This window comes from Anser cygnoides, chromosome 33 (genome assembly GCF_040182565.1).
Source record: "Anser cygnoides isolate HZ-2024a breed goose chromosome 33, Taihu_goose_T2T_genome, whole genome shotgun sequence".
Lineage (NCBI taxonomy): Eukaryota > Metazoa > Chordata > Aves > Anseriformes > Anatidae > Anser > Anser cygnoides.
This window is the reverse complement of record NC_089905.1, coordinates 979,642-995,410: the sequence shown is the minus strand read 5'-3', so window position 1 is coordinate 995,410 and position 15,769 is coordinate 979,642. Positions and strand designations below refer to the sequence as shown.

Sequence of the window (15,769 nt, the reverse complement as noted above, 5' to 3'; positions counted from 1 at the left end):
TCGGGTTCCCGATGCTCACTCTCAACCCCATCCAGCACGGGGGGACAGGGGGGGAGCCTCACAACGGCCACCCTGCCCCTGGCCACCGCTCCCCCAGCCGTGCTGGGGCTCAGCTGCTGCCACCCCGGGCCTGAAGGAGAACCGATCTGCCCAAAAAAATCCCTTTCTGGACACCCCACGAGCTCATTTCCGTCCCCGTTAGTCCTCCGCCAGCCTCCCTGGCCCCTCGGCCACCTCCTCCCGCCCCAACAACCTTCTCGAGGTCTGCTCTTCTTTATAAAGGCCTTTATTTGACTTCATAGCAAACAGAACACTGGTTTAAATCGAGTGTACGTAGTACACCGTCACAGCAACGAAGGGGCGACGTGTCGGGGCGCGACCCCCCTCTCCCCGCCAGGCCGAGCGGGGACGGGGCGGCGCCACGCGGCTCAGACGGCGCCGGGCCGATAAAAACGAGGAGTTGGGGGGGGGCGCGGGTGAGATGTTACAGAAGTGGAAAAGAAATAAAAACAAAGAAAAAAAAAATCCGCAAAAATAAAAGAGATTCTCTTGAAGTTACCGGACTAAGGGAGAACTAAGACGGGGTGTTAGACACCGAGGAGCCTGCCGTTAGAAGGGGCTGCAGCTAGGGCCGCTGTCCTGCAGGACGCCGCGGATGTGGTCCCTATGATACAAGCCAGCTAAGGATCCTAAACGACTCACTTTTTTTTTTTGGGGGGGGGGGGGAGGCAGGTTTGGACAGACCCGGGGCCACAGGCACATGGAGAAGGGCCAGAAAAAGGAAGAAGAGTCCACAACGAGACCAAAAATTCCTGCGCGCGCATTCCTGCTCTCAGAAGCGGGGGCTCGCGGGCGTCCCGAGGGCGCTTCTGTCCACCGGCGCCGCGGCGAGACCTGACCCAGAGCCCTCCGCGCCTCCGCCTCCCCCGAGAACACCTGGGGCGCCACTTTATAGACGTTAGCGCCTGAATTCAACAGAAGAGGGGAAAAAAAACCCACCCACACGCTTCGAGGGGTCCGGGAAGGGGCCAGAGGAGGAAAATCTGCTCGTTTCTCCGTCACCAAGAGGAGCCGGCGGCGGGGACGCTCTCCCCACCTCCGATGCTGTGCACGGAGGCTGTGCCGAGACCCCGGGGCCCAGGCAGGGTCCCCACGAGAGCCACAAACCTCCCTGCCCGGCCCGGCCCCTCCAGAGGCCACGTTTCACAGGTATAAAATCAAGTCAAATCACTCAAAGACTGGATTTGGGACTAAAGGGGCAATTCCGATGGGGACGCGATCGGCTCGGAGGTGCTAGTTTAACGTTTCAGGAAAATGACAGCACTCGTCGCAGCGATACCACGGGGTGGGTGCCCTCCCCTGCCCTATATTTCCTGCTACTCTGTTTGAATTATAATACAATGTACAGCTGTAGTAAGAACGCTCCGGCCAGAGCCCCCCCGAGGAAGCCCCCGAGGTCAGAAAGTCCATCGGTCGTGTAGCTGGCTTTCACTGCTGAAGCTGTTGCTCGCTGAGGCCTCGGGGTTCTGTGCTTGCCGGGTCGAGTCCTCGCCGTTTAAGCTCTTCCTGCACACCGGACACGTGTCGTGCTGCAAGAGAAACGCGGCGGGGGCGCTCAGGGAAATAGCTTTGGGGGGGGGCTGCTTTGCCCCGAGGTTCCCCCCTGGGGGCGCGCGGGGCTGGGCCCCGAAGAGCCGCGGCTGCTCGTGGTGCTCGCGAGGCCCTTACCAGCTCCAGCCACGGCACGATGCAGTTGCTGTGGAAGAAGTGGTTGCAGGGTAACTGCCGCACCTGCTCGGCCACCGTGTAGTCCTCCTTACACACGGGGCACTCCAAGCCCGTATCTGGAAGAGAGGCGCGGAGCGGGGCAGGGTGAGGCGGGCGCCGAGCCGCAGCTCGCCAGGACCGTGCTCGCAGGCCGCGGCGCGCACCACCCAGGTACCGAAGGGACTCCCTTTTTTTTTTTTCCCCCAAGGGACTCCTTTATGTGACTAACCCCAGATTTGGCATATTTGAGCTGACAAAACCTCCTCGTGCAGCAAGAGGCTTTGCGAGGCCGGTGGCGGACACCTCCAGCACGTCCCCCCCCCCCGCTCCGCGAGGACACAGCGTGCTGCGGAGCGCTGTCAGCGGGGAAAGACGGCGAAAACCTGACCTCCTCCTTCATCCTGGGCCTGATGCTGCGGGGCCGATGCTAACACAGACGCCCCGACCGCAGGCAGCAGGGAGACAAAGCTCCCGGCGCTCCTCTCCCGCCTGCCAGGCTGCCCGGATCGAGCTGTGTCAATTCACGAGGGCAGGGCAGAGCATTACAGCATGGAAATTCGGAGGCTTCCTGGCTTCCCAGACAAGAATGAGAGCCACGGGCGTATAAAAAGAACCAGACAAAAATATCTGTCACGGAAACAGCTTTTCTAATCAACCGGCTTGTCCTAACGGAGCGGCTCGGTGGGAAAGGGATCCCGCGAGCAGCCGGCGGAGCCAACCTCCTGCAAACACGGGGAGAAAAATCCCCTCGGCGAGCTAATGGCAAAACCATAAACACTGCAAAAAAAAAAAAAGCCCACAGGTCTCCGCTGCCAGCTACGTTACAAAAACCTGCGGGTCTTATATGACATTTCAGAAGCAATTCGGCAGGAACATGCTTGGAGCCTCGTCCACCGGCCCTGCCGCGAGCCAGTTTGCAAGGGGAGAACGCGACACGCACCAAGCCCAGCCCTAACGAGACCATCGGCAGTGGTACGAACGGAAGGTTCTAGAGAAGGGCGAAGCAACCAGCGGACTGGGAGGCCGAGGAGGCGGCGCAAACGCTGTGCAGGAGGAGGAAGGTCTCTGCCGAGGGCCTGAACCGGCAGAGATGGGGGACGAGGAGCCCAAGGAGGTGACACCGGAGGTGACAGCAGGAGGAACGTCAGGGGCGCCCCAGCCGGCAGCGATTCGGGAGGAAGGAGCAGTGCTGCCCTCTGCCCTCCTGCACCAGCAGCTGCCTGGGGACACGAGGTCGCCGCAAAGGGGCCGATCCTTCGCAGGAGGAAGGGGACTCGGGCACCAAACCAGGCTGCGCCTGAGCCACGCACGCACCGAAGCGCCGGGAGCCGAGGCTGGCTTCACCTACCGACTTGTTCCTGAGTTACTGTCACTGTGGGCAGAGAGGAGATCTTCTCTTTGTCGGCCGGGGGTGGTCCCGTGTTTTCCAACTGTCCCAAGAGCTGCGGAGGAAACACCCGGCTGTCCTCGGGGCTACGGGCACGGCGCCGCGTCCCGGCACCAGCCACCGAGGCACGAGCAGCTCGGCACCGGCTGTCCCCGGGGGACATCCCCGACCCGTCCCCGAAGTGCCGGCCGCCCCCCGCCGCCTCACGGCTCCTTTATTTCCTCCGCCCGTCCGCCGTTTCCTCCTAGCACCGCTGGATATCCCGGGTGCAGGCGATTTCCCTGCCCTGCAGCCGCACTTTCAGCGTTCGCGCCTCGCTGCCACCTCCCACCGAAGGGCCCGGAGGATCCTGAACCCAAAGGGGATGTTCTGGGCAGGGGAAGAGCCTCGTGCTGCTCAGCCGAGGGAACAGGGCGCCTGCTGCCTCCCCCAGGCCTCGGTCGGGGTGTCAGGAGGAGAGAGGAGCCCCCCCAAGGGCGGCAGAGAGCCACGAGGAGCTGCTTTAGGCCAGCCCTGCCGCCAAGCCGAGGAGCGGCCATACCCAACCCCGCTCCCCTGGGGGGTTTTGCACCTCCAGGGGCTTAACCCCACTCCCCCGGGGGTTTCCATCCCCAGCGTGGAGTCTCTGGGGCTTAACGGGGGCTGAGCCCGAGCTGCGGCGCCGGCGGCGCCTCTTCCCTCGCCTTACAGCTCCCTGACTGCCTCATGGGCGTTTCGTTCTGCTGAGACCCGGGTTCGCCCCAGGATCAGCTCCGACAGGTTCGCACGGGGTCGGGGCAGAGCTGGGAGCAGCACTCGGGGGAGCCCCGTTCCCTTTCCAGGCCGCGTTAAAACACCCGGGACGCGAAGCCCCGGGACGGGCAGGGCCGGTGGCTGCAGCCACGGAGCCACCGGGCGCCGCCGCGCTTCGGGGAGCATGAGCAAGGCAGGCGAGACGGGCGTGGGAGCCGGGGGCTGCTTCTGAACGGCAGCAGATGGCTCTGGCAGGCGCCTTCCGAGGCGTCAGCACCACGGCAGCAGCCAAATTAGCTCCCGGTACGGCAGCCGCCCGCTCCGCCTTCCCGTCCCGGTGACGCCGACGCCCTGGAGGAGGCCGGGGATGGAGCTGGGCACCCCCGGTCCCCGAAGGGAGCCAGACGAGGCTGCGGGGGAACGGCAGCGTGCTCGGCTCCTTCCCCAAACCACAGGGGGAAGGGGCTCGTGGGTACAAAATGCTGGATTCGGAGCGGGACCCCGAGGCTGAGACGGGATTTTTATTTTCAGCCTCTGCCGAGCCTGCTGCGAGGCACCCGTGAGCCCTGCGCCACGGGCGGACTGGCAAGGCGGAGAGCTAAAACGCTGCGTTTCCACCCAAAAGAGGTGCAAACCCTCCCCAAAAAGGCAGGGCACCAAGCCAGACGGCGCTGGCCCTGTCCGCGAGGCTCTCCCGCCGTGGAACCGACCGGGCAGGAGAGCAGGGGGAGAAGAGCCCAAAAACCTGGAGGCACGGCTCAAAGCTCTCCCAGCCGGGCCCGCTCGGGGGTCTCACCTGGGTGACGATGGCGTCGAGGCCGCTCTGTCCCCACGCGTAGTCCCCAGGGTTCGAGTGCAGCATCCCGCTCCTGCGGGCGGGAGCGGAGTCAAGGGAGCTGCTTCACCCCCGCCCCCAAAAACATCCCCGAGGTTTGCAGCACCCGGAGGAACCTCACCCCAGCAGCCACACCAGGAGAAGGAAGCTCCCGTGCAACTGGTGCTTACTGGGCGCACCGGTGGCTCGAGGAGAGCCGTGATCAAAGGCAGGGCCGACGCCGTGCTCGCTACTCACCAGGAGAACGGGTGCTGCGAGCCAGGGAGCGCCGAGTTTGCGAAAAACCCCGCGAAGATCTGCTGTATTATTCTGCGGGAAGCGGAAAGGAACACGTCGGGCAAGCAAATCCACGGCGGCGGCGGCGGCGTTTTAGCAAGGTAGGGCCGCGAGAAGACGAACCGCCCGCTCCCATCGTGGCCGGGCTCACGCCTCGGTGAAGCCCTTCCCCAGGAGGGCGAGCCCCGAGACGGGCGCGGGAGGAGGCGGGAGGGATGCCAACTCAGCGCAGCGTGGGAGGGCTGCGAGAGGGCCGGCAAGCGGCTGAGTTTCCCGAGCCCCGAGCTGTTTCCCCGTGGCGAGAGCCGGCAGCGCCGCAGCACAACCCACCTCTCCCCCCCCCAACGCCGCTACCGCGCCGAGGGGGACGGGGGGCAGAGCCTGCGGCGTGACAACCCCAACCCGAGGGTTTTTAGGGCCCGCCGGGGGCTCCCACCCGAAATCCCAGGCCCCCGTTTCCCCAGGCTGCTCCCCGATAGGCCGTTTTTGGCCGCCGAGACGTTCCCAGGGGCGTTTTGGGCACTCACCCCTCGATGGCAGGAGACCTGTCGGGGCGCGAGCTGCCCCGGGAGCGGTACCTCCGCGTCATGGGCAACCGCGGGGGGCGGCTGGGCCCCCAGAGGTCGGCGTGGGCTTGGTGGCCCCTCTCGTTGTCCCTGCCGTCTTGGTCCAGCGAGCCGCTGCTCAGGAAGGGTCGGAAGTCGGGGAAGAACATCGTGTGGTCCAAGTGGTCCCAAAGCTGGGGAGGGGGGGGAGGACACAAAGTGCGCGGCTCCGTCACCCGTCCCAGCGAGCCGGCACGGCGGAAGGGGGCTGCACCTCGACGGCAGCAACCGAGCCAATTCCTGCCGTTGCCGCGGCTCCCGGAAAAATCAAAAAGCCCGGCAAACACGCTTAATTACGGCTAATCGGCCGGGCCGCCCCCGGGAGGACCGGCACGGCGGCTCCTTCCTGCTACGCGCGGGTCCCAGCGGGATATAGGTTCTGGTGAGCCGCCCCGAGGAGGTGCGAGGCTGGGATTTTAGGGGGGATCGGGGGCTTTTAGGGGGGGATCGGGGGGTTTTAGGGGGGATCGGGGGGTTTTAGGGGGGATCGGGGGGTTTTAGGGGGAGATCGGGGGGTTTTAGGGGGGATCGGGGTTTTTTTAGGGGGGATCAGGGGGTTTTAGGGGGGATCGGGGTTTTTTTAGTGGGGATCGGGGGGTTTTAGGGGGGATCGGGGTTTTTTTAGGGGGATCAGGGGGTTTTAGGGGGGATCAGGGTTTTTTTAGGGGGATCGGGGGGTTTTATGGGGGATCGGGGCAGAACCCACGCCCCGCACCTCTGCTCTGACGCTGGGGCAGGAGCGGTGTCCGAGGGAGCAGCGCCCTCGTCTTTAATTAAGTAATTAAAGCCTACGGAGCGTAACGCGAGGGCTGCTCCTTCCCGGCTCGTACTAGACCCTCATCGCGTTACGACGCCATCAGAGCAGCCTCGTTGCCACTTCACACCGAACTAGCTCACTTCTTGCGTCGCCTGCTGCAATCTGGCGTCGGAGGGAAGGGAGAAGCCGCGCCCGTGACCTTTTCTTTGAATCAGCACCCTGCAGACGAGCCCGCTGCTGGGAGAGGGATTTCCTTCCTCGTCAATCCCCAGAGCCACGCAAATTTACGCTGCGCCTCTCATCCGGGGGCACCCCGGAGCTCTCTGTAAGCCGGCGCGCGGGCTCGGAGGCTTTATCTCGGCGCAGCTTGGGCATTTCTGGGGCGATTTCAGAAGCCGCAGCCCTGCTCCGAGGAGGAGGAGGAGGAGGAAGAGGAGGAGGAGGACCAGAAAACCTCTCCCGGGCTGGTTTTAGACAAGGCAGCCAAACTCACCTCTGCGAACTGCGTGGACGGGCTGTCGTCTATGCCGCTGCCGTCTAGAAAACTGGAGAGGAAGAGCCGGTGAGAGCAGGGCCCCCCCCCGGCCCCGAAAACCGTGAGGAGAGCCGGGAGTCCCGCCGGCAGCGCGGCCCCCGCGTGCCCCGAGCGAGAGAGGGGCGAGCAAACGGCGTGCGAGCTGCTCCTGCTGCGGGGCAGGGGCGCGGGGCGTCCCGCGGGGCCCCCGATGCACCGCCCGGGGGGGTTGGGGGGGGGGGCACGGCCGTGCCGTGAGGGTGCTCGGTGCCGCCGGTGCTGCTGCTGCTGCTTGCCGTGGACCCAGCGGGTGCAGGGGACCCCGCGGCCTCAGGGGACCCCGCGGCCTCGGGTGCTGCTCCAAGCCGTGAAGCCTCCCCCCCCCCCACCCACCCCAGGACCCCAAAAGCGGCCCGGCCTCGGGGGGCGCCCCGCAGGCGGCGGCGTTTTCCCTTGGGGATTTGGGGCCAACGCGTGCGGTGAGAAGCAGGAGGAGGAGGAGGAGGAGGAGGAGGAAGAGCCCAAACCACCGCGCCGGGGCGAGTAGCTCTCGCTGCTCCTCTGCTCCGCGGGGACGGGGGGGGGGACGGGACGGCGGGACCTGTGGTGCCGGAGGGAGACCGCAGTGAGCGGGGGGGGGGCGCTCCTCCAGCCGGGGGTCTCACAGCTCCGAGGGGGGTCCCCGGGGACGGAAGGGCTCCCCCCGGGGAGCAGACCCGCGGCCTCGTGCCCGCACGCCGCCGCCCGACCGAGAAATCCGCTCGCTCGGCGCCGGGCCCGCGCCCGAGCACGGCGGGCACCCAGCCGGCAACGTTCGGGACCCCCGGTGGCGGGGGGGCGGAGGGGTTCTGCGGGGTGCCCGGCGCCCACGGCCGTGCCCCCAGCGGGAGCTCGGCGGCCGCAGGGGGGGGGTTTTTTCCTCTCTCTCGTGGCTCGAGCTGTGAGGTTTGAGAGGGCGGAAGGCCGAGCCGGGGGCCGGCGGAGGAAATAAAGGTCCTTCGAGAAGAGACGTGAGCTCCGCTCCCCAGAATAACGGATTTCGCCCTAAAACGCCACGCCTCGAAGCCCCCGCGCGCCTTCCTTCCCCTTCGGCGGCCTCGACCCCGCTCCCACCTTGCTGAGAGACGCCCCCAGCCCCCCCCCCAACTCCGCACGGCGCCCCCGGCCCCCCGTTTGTTGGGCGCCCGGGGGAGACGCCAGCAGCGAGGGCAGCGCGGGCGTTACCTGGACTCGTCCGTGACCTCTTCGATGAAGCCGGACTCGCACCTCGGGCACGTGTACTCCTGGGGGGGGGGGAGAAAGGTGCCGTGAGCCCCCGCAGGCCGCGGGTTTTCGCCCCAGTCGAAGCCCTCCAGGGGTGGGGGGGCTTAAGTTTCTCTTTTAGTTTTTATCGGGGGGGGGTTTCCAGGGCGGCTGCCGGTACCCACGCAAAAAACGCCCCGAGGAGCCCAGTGGTGGGGCTGAAGGAAGAGGCGAGACCCCCCCCCGGGGCTTCGGGGGAATCGTGCGGGGCTTTGTCCCCGAGCCCCCATTGGGGGGGGGGTCCCAGGACCCAGCTGCCACCCCAAAACAGCACCCTGGGGGGGGGGTTTGGGTGCTCAGCACGGGAACCCGAGGACACCCGGGGGTGGAAAGAGCGACTCGGGGAGCTTCCGACCGTCTCCTTGTCGTGTTACGACCCCGCTCCGACACGGGGAAGCTGGGGGGGGGCAGCCCGCCCCGGGCACCCCGCGGGGCTTGGGGAAGGATGGATCAGCACCGCAGCCCCCCGCCGGGCTCCTCCCTGAGCTCCCCGCCACCCCCAGGGCCTCGTGCTCACCGAGCTGCCCAGAAACCCTCCTCTTCCCAGCACCCGGGGGGGCCGCTGTGCCCCCGGCCTCGCCTCTGCTCCATCCACGGCGGCGCTGCGGGAGCGGCTTCACCCCGATCGCCCTCGCCTCGTGCCGCGCGTCTCCCCTCTCCTTTTTTTTTTTTTTCCCCCTCCCCACGTTAAAATCACCGCGGATCCGAGGGGCTGGGGGCCGCCGGGGACCACCGGGGACCACCGGGCCCCTCGGGGGTCGCCTCGCGCAGCCGAGCCCATTTCATCCGGTGACCCCGAAACCCCCCCAACGCCCCATCCCCACGTCGCGGCGGGGCCAGCACCGAGCCGAGCCCCCGGCCCCGCTCCTCGCAGCCCCCTCGGCTTCCCCGGAGCCGGGAACATCCGAGCGACTCGGGGCAGGCTCCCAGAAGCGGCCTCGCGGCCTCGTCCCGCGGGAAGGGAACGGGGTGGGGGTGTGGGGGGGGGGGGCAGCGGAGCCCCGAGCTGGGTTTTTGGGCGCTCTCGAAATAGAAAAGCGGAGCGAGGGCCGCCAGGAGCCGGGCGCCGAGTGCTTGGCGACCTCCTTACCGCCGGCGCCGAGCGGGATCGAGCCCCGTCCGCGCCCCGTCGGGAAGCCGGGGGGCAAAGGCCGGGGGGGGGGGGGGTCCGGGAAAGGCTCGGGGTGGGGACCCCCGGGGGCTTCGGGCAGCGCCCCTCGGTCACCGGGGTGGGGGGGGGGGGGGGAAGAGCCGAAATCCGGCACAGATGGAGGATGGATGGAGGAGGGATGGAGAGGGAAGGAGGGCCCCGGGGGGGGCTCAGCGCCCCCGCAGCGGAGCGGGGCACGGCCGCAGGTGACAGCAGCGGCCCCTGGGCTGGGCATGGACACGGGGGGGTGGATGAAGGCTTCTCCTCCTCTTCCTCCTCCTCCTCCTCCTCCTCCGTCCCCCAGAGCCCTGCCCTGCCAGCTCGAGCACCAACCCATCCCCGTACCCCCCCCCCAAAAAAAAATAACCCCCCCAGCCCCCAAATCCCAGGTCAGAGCCCCAAAGTCCCCCAACGCCCAGTATTGGGGTCACGGCAACATGGGAGGCAGGATCAGCTGCCCCCCCTCTGCTGGGCTGGGGGGTGTGGGAGGGCACCCTGCAGGGTCCGGGGGGGTCCTGGGGGGTGTCAGCCCCCCCCCGAGGGATCAGTAAGGTCGGAGGGGTCGCCCCCTGTGCGGTCACGGTGCGGGGCTGGCGTTTTTTTTCTTTTTTTTCCCCATTTTTTTCCTGTTTTTTTTTTTTTGAGGGGGGGGCATCGCAGCTCCTGGTGGACAACAAGGATGGGGGGGGGGGGCACCTCGCCCCCACGACCCTCAGCGAGGGGCATCTCCCCCCGAACCCAGCCCCCCGAAGGATTTGGGGTCGGGGTGGGGGACACCAGGCCCCAAACACCCCGAGGGACCCCCGAGACCCCCCCGAAACCCCCCAAACCCCCCCAGGAGCTGGAGGGGGGGGCACCGCATCCCTTTGGGGGTGGGGGGGCCATCCCTTCAGGGAGGGTCCCCATCCCTTGGGGGGGGTCCCCACCCGTTCAGGGCTCCTGGGGGGGGGGTCCTCGGGGTCGCCCCCTCCCCACCGGGCTGCCAAGTTTTGGGGTGGGGGCGCCCCGGCCCTGCCCGCAGCCATTGGGGCGCAGCCCCCCCTTAAATATAACCAATAAAACCTCGGGGGGGGGGGCTCCGAGGGGCCGGGGGGGGGCGGGTCCGAGGCCCCCCCCCCTCGGGGCTTACCGGCAGCTTGGGGCTGACCTCCCCCTTGCAGCTGTGGCAGAAGAAGCGGTGCTGGGACACGGCGGCCGCCGCCGAGGCCTCCGCCATCTTGTCACCCCCTCCTCCGCGCCTCCCTGCCGTCAGTCCTCCGGCCGGAGCATCGAGGCGGGGCTAGAGCGCCCCCCCGGCGGCCGCCTCCGCTCTAGCCGCGCGCTTCCGGGCCGCTCGACTGCTCCGCGGTCCTCCAGAGCAGGCGCGGAGGGGGGGGGGGGAAAGGGAGGGGGCAGAGGGAGGGCGGAAGTGGAGGGTGCGGGGGCCGGAAGTGGAGGGAGGGAGGGCGGAAGTGGTGGTTGCTATGGGGCGGGTCGGGGCCTAGGAGTTGGGCCTGGGTGAGAGCGGGCCTGGGGCAGGGCGGCGGCCCCGGGGGGGGGGAGGGAGCACGGGGAGGGGGGCACCCCGGGGTGGGGAACATGGGGACGGGGCACAATGGGGTGGGGGACACAGGGACGGGGATACAGGGATGGGGGCACCCAAGGGTGGGGGACACGGGGATGGGGACGGGCACAACAGGGTGGGGGGAACGGGGACAGGGACACGGGGACAGGGGGACCCCGGGGTGGGGGACACATGGAGGGGGACATGGGGACAGGGGCACCCCGGGGTGAGGGGCACAGGGACAGGGGCATGGGGGAGAGGGGCACCCCGGGGGGGGATATGGGGACGGGGGCACCCCAGGGTGGGGGGCACGGGGACAGAGGCACAGTGGGGTGGAGGACACAGGGACGGGGACACCCCAGGGTGGGGGACATGGGGACAGGGGTACCCCGGGGTGTGGGACACCCGGTGGCACCGGCTGCTTTCCCTAAAGCTTTGTTTTCGTAGGGTCGCCTCCGTTTGGGACCAGCCGTCCCGGGGCTCTGCAGGCAGCAGCAGCGCGACCCCACCGGGCTCCGCGCGCCCGTCCAGGCCCCTCGAGACCCTGCTGACCCCGCCGGACCCCCCCCGCGTGCCCGTGGAGACGCAGTGGGGATGACCCAGGCCGAGATCAAGCTGTGCTCCCTGCTGCTGCGGGAGCACTTCGGCGAGATCGTGGAGCGGGTGGGCACGCTGCTCGTCAGGGCGGGCGCACAGCCGCTGCGGATGCTCGCGGGCGACACGGGGCTGTCGCTGGAGCAGGTACGGCCCCGGCGCCGCCACCCGAGGTGGGGACCTGGTCCCCTCGGGGGCCGGCGCGAAGCCGGAGAAACTCCTGGGAACGCCTCGGAAAGGGCAAAGCCGGGCTTGGCTGGGTATAAGAACACCGAGGAGGGTTTCTGCAGGGGCAGAGGGGGGTTCGCGGCCTCCCCCGCGAAAGGGCCCGTGGAGGAGCGGAGCGGGGTTTAAATGCAGGGGAGCGGAGGCAAGGGGTGCCTGTCGGAGGGGCGGGGGATGCGTGCGGGCCGCGGGAGGCCCGAAGGGGCGGCAGCAGGAGCAGAAGGTTCCCGTTTCCCCTGCCTCACCCAGCGGGGCAGCGAGGGGGGGGGGCCCCGCAGGGTCCCCCCGCGGTCAACTTGCGGAGCCGTGCCCCGGGGGGGGGAATTTTGGTGGCCGTAGGTGGAAGAACCGCGCTGCGACCGCCCTGAGCGGGGACGAGGAGCCCCGAGGGTGCCGTTCGGGGCTCCCCCCGCGTAACTGAGACCCCCCCCCCCCATTTGCAGGTGAAGAAGGCCCTGTGCGTCCTCCTCCAGCACAACCTGGCGACCTTCCAGCTGCAGAAGCGCGGCGCGGTGGAGTACGAGGCGCGGGGCGAGCGGGTGCTGAGGATCCTCCGCTACCCGCGGTACATCTACGCCGCCAAGACCCTCTACGGCGACACGGGCGAGCTCCTCGTCGAGGAGCTGCTCCTCAACGGCAAGATGACGATGAGCGCGGCGGTGAGGAAGGTCGCCGACAGGCTCACCGAAACCATGGAAGGTGGGGGCGGCATGAGCGTGGCCGGCGTGGAAAATCCCGCTGGGATCGGGCTGCTCCTGGCCGTGGTGGGCGCGCCCCTGGAGCCTGAGGGTGCCGGGGCCCGACGCCGCCCGCTCCGTCCCCGCAGACGGCAGGACCATGGACTACGCCGACGTCTCGAGCACCTTCGTGCGCCTGGCGGACACGCACCTGGTGCAGAGGTGCCCGCTGCTGCCCGACGCCCCCCAGGGCCCCGCGGCGCCGCCCGCCCCCGCGCCCACCTTGGTGCTGAACGAGAAGGACATGTACGCCGTGCCCCGGCTCAACCTCACCGGTGAGGGGGCGCCCCGGGGTGCTCGGGAAGCTCAGCACCGCCGGGCACCGACGCCGCGTGGCTTTTTTTTTTGGGGGGAAAGCAAACCCCTTTGTCCTTTTTTGTTTTTTTTTTTTGGCAGGGCGGGGAAAGCGGCGGCGGTCGTGCGACGAGGAGGAGGACGGCGAGCGCGGGGCGAAGAAGCAGAAGCAGGATGCGGAGGGCACCGAGGTACTGGAAGGGGTCTCGAGCCCCGAAGCTCCCTCAGCTCCGGGGGGGGGCTGCGCGTCAGAGCTCCTGGCTCCGAGCTCGAGGGCGCGGGTGTTCTGGCACCTTCCGAGCCCCGGCCTCTCGCGGGGGCTGGGACCGCCGCCGCCGTCCTGCGGACCCTCTGCTGGCCCTGTCCCCGCAGCCCCCGCCCGACGACGGCATCTACTGGCAAGTGAACTTCGAGCGCTTCCACCAGCACTTCCGCGACCAGGCCATCGTCAGCGCCGTGGCCAACCGCATGGATCAGGTCCGGGGAAGCTTCCGGAAGCCTCCTGCTGCCGGGCTCTGCGTAACCGCGGTGGGGGAGGCTTCAAACCCTGCCCTGGCCCAGGCTTATGGGGGGGGCGGTCCGGCGGGCGTCGGGGGGGCTCCGTGAGGCCGGGACCCCCCTCGCCCACGGCCGTGTCCTCCCCGCGCAGACCAGCAGCGAGATCGTGCGGACGATGCTGCGCATGAGCGAGGTCACCACCTCGTCCGGCGCGCCCTACACGCAGCCGCTCTCCTCCAACGAGGTCCGTGCCCGCCCCGGGGGGAGCCGCCCCCCGCCCCCCTCGCGCTTCGGCTGATTTCCCTCTGGCTGTTTGTTTGTTTTTTTTTTTGTCTTTTTTGGCCGTTTTTCCCCCCCCTCTCGCAGATCTTCCGGTCACTTCCAGCCGGGTACAACATCACGAAGCAGGTTTTGGACCAGTACCTCACCCTGCTCGCCGACGACCCGGTGAGGGACAACCCCCCCCGCGTCCCCGCAATGCCCCCGCTCCGTGTCCTCCCCTCGTTGCGTGCCGGAGGGGCGCGGGGCTGAGGGAAAAACCTTTTTTCTGCCATTTCTTAACGGATACAAAAAGCGAAGCTCATCGCGTTAAAAAAAACTGGGGCAATGTCCTCAGGCTCTTAAGATCAAAGAGGGTTTTTTTTTGGGGGGGGGGGGGGGGGAATCTGTTCAAGTGACCGTTGTAAGCGAGGTTTTACACCAGTCGGGTTTTTAATACCTCGGGGCGCGCTGAGCTCTTGGTTTTTTGTTTTTTTTTTGTCTTTTCTCCTAGCTTGAGTTCGTGGGCAAATCGGGGGACAGCGGCGGGGGCATGTACACCGTCAGTATCCTTTTGGGGGGGGGGGGGGGGAAGCCCCGCCGGGGTCTCCCTGGGTGTAAAACGAGCCCCGAGCGCTGCTGCTGGCCCTTGACGCGCACCCCGCGCAGATCTTCACAAGGCTCTCGCCTCGCTGGCCACGGCCACGCTGGAGTCCGTCGTGGAGGAGAGGTGAAGGGAAAAATCCGGGGACTTCCCGACCCGCTCCTGCCGCCGCCTGCGCCCACCGATCGCTTCCCCCTTCCCCCTTCCCCCCCCCCAGGTTTGGGTCCCGCTGCGCCCGGATATTCCGCCTGCTCCTGCGCAAGAAGCACTTGGAGCAGAAGCAGGTGGAGGACTTCGCCATGATCCCGGCCAAGGAGGCCAAGGAGATGCTGTACAGGATGCTGTCCGAGAGCTTCGTGGCCCTGCAGGTGAGCGGGGCCGAGCTCCGCGACCGGGGACGCCGCCATCGAGGAAAACGCCCCGCGCGCCCCCCCCCCGGGCCGCCCGCGAAGCCCTCCCCCTTCCCCAGGAGATTCCCAAGACGCCGGACCACGCGCCCTCGCGCACCTTCTACCTCTACACGGTGAACGTCCCGTCGGCCGCGCGCATGCTGCTGCACCGCTGCTACAAGGTGCGGCCCCGCGGTGCTGCCTGCGCCCCCCCCCTTGTCCCCCCAGTAGCCACCAGGACCCTCCGATCCCCTCCGATCCCCTCCGATCCCATCCCCAAGCAGGGGGGGAATGGCCTGAGGGCTTTTAACCCCCCACTGCCAGCCCCCCCGTGCCTTGAGCGGCTCCCCCACCATCTTCTCCCTTCTCCCCCGTCCCCTTTCTCTCCCCCCCCTCCCCTTTTTCTACTCCCTGTCCCCTTTTTCTCCCCCCCCGTCCCCTTTTTCTCCCCCCCCCCCCCCGTCCCCTTCCTCCCCCCGCAGAGCGTGGCCAACCTGATGGAGCGGCGCCAGTTCGAGACCAAGGAGAACAAGTGAGCGGGGCCACGGGGTGGGGGGGGGCTGCAGAACCTGGGGGGGGGGGGACGGGACACACCCGAGGAGCTCTGCCCCCCCCCAGCGGGGTGGTTTCCGCCCCCGCAGGCGGCTGCTGGAGAAGTCGCAGCGGGTGGAGGCCATCCTGGCCTCCATGCAGGCCACGGGCGCGGAGGCGGCGCAGCTGCAGGAGATCGAGGAGATGATCACGGCCCCCGAGCGGCAGCAGCTGGAGAACCTCAAGCGCAACGTCAACAAGTGAGTGACCCCCCCCGGGGGTGGGGGGGGGCACCCCCAGCCCTTTGCCCCCCCCCTCCAACCGCCCCCTGTCGCCCCCAGGCTGGACGCCAGCGAGAACCAGGTGGACGAGACCGTCTTCGTGCTGGAGTCCTTCATCGGCAGCACCGTCAGGAAGCCCTGAGCGCGCTGCCCCCCCCACACTTTGTGCCCCCCCCCCCTTTAAGGACAATAAAGTGACCCCCCTGAGCTGCTGCCTGCTGGGCACAGGGACCCCAAGTGTCACCGCAGCGTCCTGCGGGGGGGGGGCTGGGGGGCTGGGGACAGCCCCCACCTGCTCCGAGTGCCCCCCCCTCTTGTCCCCCCCCTTGTGGCCCCCCCCTTGTCAGCCCCCTCTTGTGTCTCCCCCCTCGTGCCCCCCCGCCTTGTGTCCCCCCCCGTCCCCCTTCCCTTGTCCCCCGTTGTGGCCCCCCCGTTGTGGCCCCCCCTTTGTGTGTGCCCTCGCCCCCCTTGTGCCCCCCCCCTTGTGGCC

At 68.2% G+C, this 15,769-nt stretch overlaps 2 protein-coding genes across 3 annotated transcripts; one reads left to right on the top strand and one right to left on the bottom strand.

Annotated features, from left to right (window-relative positions):
- Positions 1-1,327: 1,327 nt before the first annotated feature.
- Positions 1,328-10,612, bottom strand: RNF115 (ring finger protein 115). The gene is made up of 9 exons (XM_066985923.1): positions 10,455-10,612; positions 8,098-8,156; positions 6,853-6,904; positions 5,525-5,736; positions 4,959-5,030; positions 4,683-4,755; positions 3,116-3,209; positions 1,729-1,844; positions 1,328-1,589 (listed from the first exon to the last, which is right to left on the bottom strand). The coding sequence occupies exons 1-9, from the start codon at positions 10,539-10,541 to the stop codon at positions 1,458-1,460; spliced, it is 897 nt and encodes a 298-aa protein (XP_066842024.1). The 5' UTR covers positions 10,542-10,612; the 3' UTR covers positions 1,328-1,457.
- Positions 10,613-10,728: 116 nt separating this feature from the next.
- POLR3C (RNA polymerase III subunit C) lies at positions 10,729-15,486 on the top strand. Of its 2 annotated transcripts, none has more exons than XR_010827096.1 (15): positions 10,729-10,822; positions 11,316-11,609; positions 12,131-12,386; positions 12,514-12,699; positions 12,821-12,909; positions 13,091-13,195; positions 13,368-13,460; positions 13,583-13,663; positions 13,989-14,040; positions 14,144-14,204; positions 14,296-14,446; positions 14,548-14,649; positions 14,950-14,999; positions 15,086-15,258; positions 15,340-15,486. XR_010827096.1 is itself a non-coding variant. In XM_066985922.1 (15 exons), the coding sequence occupies exons 2-15, from the start codon at positions 11,463-11,465 to the stop codon at positions 15,419-15,421; spliced, it is 1,605 nt and encodes a 534-aa protein (XP_066842023.1). In that variant the 5' UTR covers positions 10,729-10,822; positions 11,316-11,462; the 3' UTR covers positions 15,422-15,486. The 2 variants fall into 2 exon arrangements, 1 of the variants encoding a protein (XP_066842023.1); XM_066985922.1 differs by having other exon boundaries at positions 15,109-15,258.
- The last annotated feature ends 283 nt before the right edge of the window (positions 15,487-15,769 follow it).